General features: G+C 42.3%; 1 protein-coding gene across 1 annotated transcript in view; it reads right to left on the reverse strand.

The window, feature by feature from the left end:
- LOC106805146 overlaps positions 1–5,268 on the reverse strand; it is a 37,055-nt gene that overhangs the window by 7,334 nt on the left and 24,453 nt on the right. Inside the window, exon 3 of the mRNA XM_014806639.1 lies at positions 4,691–4,831. Within this exon, the coding sequence (XP_014662125.1) occupies positions 4,691–4,831 (141 nt within the window). The remainder of the gene's footprint in view (positions 1–4,690; positions 4,832–5,268) is intronic.

Raw genomic sequence — 5,268 nt, forward strand, 5'->3', positions numbered from 1 at the left:
AGCTCGCCTAATCCGGATACAATTAATTAATTATTTAATTAATTAATTAATTTAATTTTTCATTACATTAAATAATTAATTAAATTAAAAATTTCACATTAGGAATTCAGCTTGCTTGGCGGCAGTCGTCTGTGCTCTCGAGTGCTCTAGTCGGTCATGCTGAATGAGATGTTTGAGCTCTGCTTCATTTTCATCATCGATGAACTAATGCCTGTAATGCGACCTACAGCTAGTGCCTTTTCGATGTGGATTACACGTGGTGCAATGTGGCCAAACATAAAGGATAGAGACCCGCTTTTATCCTTAGTAGTATCGGCGCCTAAAAGCTGAGTACGGTTCCCAGATCGAAGACTCCAACCACGGCAGTGGATGCCTCGCTGCAGTTTTGCACATATTAGGATAAAGCCAGTATGTTCGAAATCTTGCTGACACTATTACAATAAAGGAAATGGGACGGACGGCTGAATAAAAAGGACGCCAGAGAATTTATTGCATGAGACATAGAAGAAGACGTAAAGTAGCCCACGTGCGTCACACGGTGAGTGCTGAATGAGCACCGATGGGCTATTCGCCGTGGTAAAATGCAAGAGATATAGTCAAGAGCACAACAACGCCTATATTATCCGCAATCTGGATTCAGCTAGTGACTACATCGAGACTACATCGACGTAACGCATGTGACAGAAGACAGGAAGCCGTTGAATGATTTTACAATTACTGATATATCAGTACCAGACTTGTTTAACTCCGGTGAAAAGAAGTTGGAGAAGAAAGCCTAAACGCATTTTATAGAGTTATAGATTCATGTCAGGGCTTGCTGTAAGTATACGTTCTTTCACTAGCAGCACAATCTTGTAATGATCATACTTGAAAGTATCCAAGCAGGCGTTCATGAAACCATATTCATTATAGGACAAAAAATGCCAGCCAACTTCATTTAATAATGACCCAGATATACTCAGTGTCACCGCAAACAACTTATTTTATTCCTTTACCTGCATTGCTGTACGTGGCCTCTTAATGAAAATATGGCGATGTCTAGGCACTTCGTAGGCAATCGATTCGTAGGGTCAAATTATTTCCTATGCTTCATTCCACCGAAGCGTCCACTTGTTACCATAGTTGCAGTTGATAAATGTTAATAGACGACCGTTGTCTCGTATCCGCTGTGAATAATATAGACTATCTACAGAATAGAATGAGACTATTATTATTCACTCCTAATCGTATTGTGCAGGCGACTAAAATGCCGACATCGTTACATTTCCATCGCTACACATAACATGTGGCTTGGCTCATTTCCATTCGCCAGCGCAGTGGAAGGTGTAAACGGCCAGCTACGCTGAGGCATTCTGCCAATCAGATTCCATACTGGTAGCGGTTGTTACGTACCTGATATTACAAGGGAGCCCTTGCCTCGAATCGGCGTTGCCAGAGCGTGCAAAAAGCTACTGCTAGCATGCGTGGAATGTGAGTGTGTGATGTGTGTGTGTGTGTGTGCCGTGTTGCGTGTTCGTGGTGCGGTCGTTGCAGTCCGTGCGTGTGCGTGTGCGTGGTTGCGTGCGTGCGTCAGCGTGCCGTGCGCTGCTGTGCGGTGCGTGTGTGCTTGTGTGTGTGCTGTGTGTGTGTGTGTGGTGTGTGTGTGTGTTGTGTGTGTGAGGTGTGTGTGTGTGTGCGTGTGTGTGTGCTGTGTGTGTTGACGTGGTCGCTGTGTGTGTGTGTGTGCTGTGTGTGTGTGTGTGTGTGTGTGTTGTGGTTGCGCGCGCGCCGCGCCTCTGTTGTGTGTGTGGCGTGTGTGTACATGTATATCGATATGTAAGTATGTATATGTATATGTCATATGTATATGTATGGTATATGTATATGTATATGTATTTATATGTATATGGATATGTATATGTCATATGTATATGCTATATGAATATATGTATATGTATATGTACTTGTATATGTATATGTTATATGTATATGTATATGTATAGGTTATATGCGATATGTATATGCTATATGTATATGTTATGTATAATGTCATATGTATATTATATGTATATGCTATATGTATATGTATATGTATATGTATATGTATATGTATATGTTATGTATACTGATATTATGTATATGTATATGTGTATGTATATGTATATGTATATGTTATATGTACTATGTTATATAGTATATTATATGTATATGCTATATGTAATATGTTATAGTATATGATAATGTATATAGTATAAATGTATATGTATATGTAATATGATATATGTTATGTATATGTATATGGTATATGTATATGTATATGATATGTATATGTATATGTACTATGTAATATGTGTATCTATATATAATTATATAATATATTATATAGTATACTATCATATATATAAATATATATGCGCTCTGTGTTCTCTACTGCTATACGGTAAAGGATCACGCGTGACCGCCGCCGTCGTTCAATGCTGTCCATTAACGAGCCAGAAAAGTATCATCACATGGTGTTGCGCTGCGAAACGCTGGTAAGTAGGCCTACCGGCTGCCGTTGTAAAAATAGTCACCCCTCTCTTTTGTCTTTCTTCCCATCTCTTTTCTTTTCAACCTATTTTTGGCCTTTATGTTTTATTCCCTCTCTTAGATATTCAGTATCTCTTCTCTCTCCCCGCTTTCTCTCTCTCTCTATCTCTCTCTCTCTCTCTCTCTCTCTACTCCTCTCTCTCTCTCCTCTCGCTCTTTTTAACTATATATTATAGCTATATCAGAGTGACATAATAATAGCATTATAATAGATAATTATTATTATACATTCATATATATACTATAGCCAATCACAGGCGTGCGCATCATTAGCACGGGCTAGCACGCGGCGGGTTCTTAACATGTGGTCCATGGACCCCTTTGGGTCGTGCGATGGGTTCAGGGGTTCCGTGGACCCATTCGTATTCAAAAATGTTGTGTTGATGTCGCTTATGTTATTTTCTGGGAGGCGTCTCATGTAGCCTTTCACCAGTTCTCAAGGCGGTCCATACTCAAAAAACGGCTAAGACCAGCTGCGTCTATGCATCTAACGCGTCAGATTGCTGTATTGGCTCGCTACACGTCTTATATTCTGCGCGCTTACGCTGCTTCAAGATGGCTCTCCCACGTTGAGTCCGGACGAGCCAACCGGAACTAGGCTCGGTCCCTCGCAGCGCGTCCCGATCCGGATACCAACCAGCAACACAGCAGACGGAGAAGCTTGCTATCGGCACGACGATGATCAACTCGACCAGACAAGTCCGACGAACCGTCGTCGATGGCCATCACGGCTGTGTAAGACAGTGTAGGACGCGTGACGGTGACGTGACGGGGGAGTGTTCTCCATCAATGTAACCGGCTCCTCCATCGGTCAAATCGACACGCAGGATCAGCAGGAGCCCGAAGTCAACAGTCGCGAGGGCGGTTGGAAGACAGTCCAAATTCGATCACCGAAGAAGTTTGTCAGGAAACAAGATGGCGCGCGTCGGTCTACCTCGCGTTCGTGGGAATTCTGCCAGCGGTCCGAGAGTAATATTCGCCGAATAAGATCGGCAATTGAAGGCGGTGGCGGGACGTAATATAATTCTACTGAGCAGACGCGCTGAAGTTTTAATTAATTCGTGGAGTGCGCGTTGTCGATTATTCATAGCGTCGTCACCGCGAGCGCACTCAGCAGGTAATGATCGCAAGCACAGCTTATATCAGATTTTGTATTTTTGTTATTCAGGTATGCATAAGAATCAATAGAAAAATGTAAGAACTTTTTGAATCTTAATTATGACAAGATGTGTGTGTGCTGTGTTGTGTGTGATGCATCTTAGCGTGCAGGTGGGGGAGGACTGTGGTTGCCCCTTAGCCTGTGGTTGCGTGTTTGTAAGTCTACAGCCAGCGCACCTAGCGAAAGTAAACTGAAACGTGCATGGTAACACACAAACCCACCAAGCAACACTCAAAGACACGCCGGTGAAAACGTAACCTCCGCCAAGCCCCTGGCGGAGGTAATTATTAGGTCTAACTATACACTCCTTATCAGATGTACGTGCGCTCACGCCCTACAGCGACTGCTCAAATTGCAGCTAGCTAGGGTCCAATATATTTGATGGTTTGCCGAGAGCTCAAAGCTTGCGATCATTTCTTTGACAAAACGTATAATTGCCTGCTAAGGTATCAAAGAAATAACTACTAAAATATTTGACAACCGCATACGGCTTTTTCATGGCCGTAATAGGCAAGATCAGTGAATTTCTGACATGACAGTGGGAATTGTAGGCCTAGATGATATTATTTTATGGATTGCTCATTGCTCTGCCCTGTTTCTTTTCCAAATAAGTGAAGAATTGTCTCTATTTGGTTTTCTCTACAAGTACGACAAATAGCACGACTATTCTCAAATATTATCCAGCCATTTCCGAATGACCAAGCAAGCCTACCGAGATCCGCGAATTAGAAGTCACGTGACTAAATATGACCAAACAGTGCACGCACATGGCTGTAGGGCATCACCGCGGAACCTATATTGCTTTTTACAGTAAAACATTATACGATGACGATGAAGCTCGGCAAGATAGTACGTAGCTGGAAAAAAATTACCGCGAACAGCAAAAATTGAAATTACGCTTAATTGGCAATATATAAGCGCACGAGTTTTGCGGTGACGCATCAGAGATCAGCGGGAACTTACTCGCAGCGGGCTCTCTCTGCATCTTCCTACATATCACGATGGTGATGATGACGACTGCAATGAAGGCTATCACGGCGCCGATTCCTATCGATGTGTTGACGGCCAGATCTTCGTCGAACCCGTCATCGTCTTGTCTGCCATCTGAAAGCACTGAACTAACGTTAGTTCACGTGAGAAAGGATCTCGCGAGGTCAAGTAGCAGTTTCACGCAGGTTATAATTATAACAAACTTTCTTACTATCCGGCGATCGTGATGGATCATAACCGGATTTGATTATCAATCTCAGTTATCTCAGAGCAAAAGAAACATCAGTAGTAGTAGCAGTAGTAGTAGCAGCAGTAGTAGTAGTAGTAGTAGTAGTAGTAGTAGTAGTAGTAGTAGTAGTAGTAGTAGTAGTAGTAGCAGCAGTAGTAGTAGTAGTAGTAGTAGTAGTAGTAGTAGTAGTAGTAGTAGTAGTAGTAGTAGTAGTAGTAGTAGTAGTAGTAGTAGTAGTAGTAGCAGCAGTAGTAGTAGTAGTAGTAGTAGTAGTAGTAGTAGTAGTAGTAGTAGTAGTAGAATGAGCAGTAGAGGCCGGAGC

This window comes from Priapulus caudatus, unplaced genomic scaffold (genome assembly GCF_000485595.1).
Source record: "Priapulus caudatus unplaced genomic scaffold, Priapulus_caudatus-5.0.1 Scaffold6, whole genome shotgun sequence".
NCBI classification, from domain to species: Eukaryota; Metazoa; Priapulida; class Priapulimorpha; order Priapulimorphida; family Priapulidae; genus Priapulus; species Priapulus caudatus.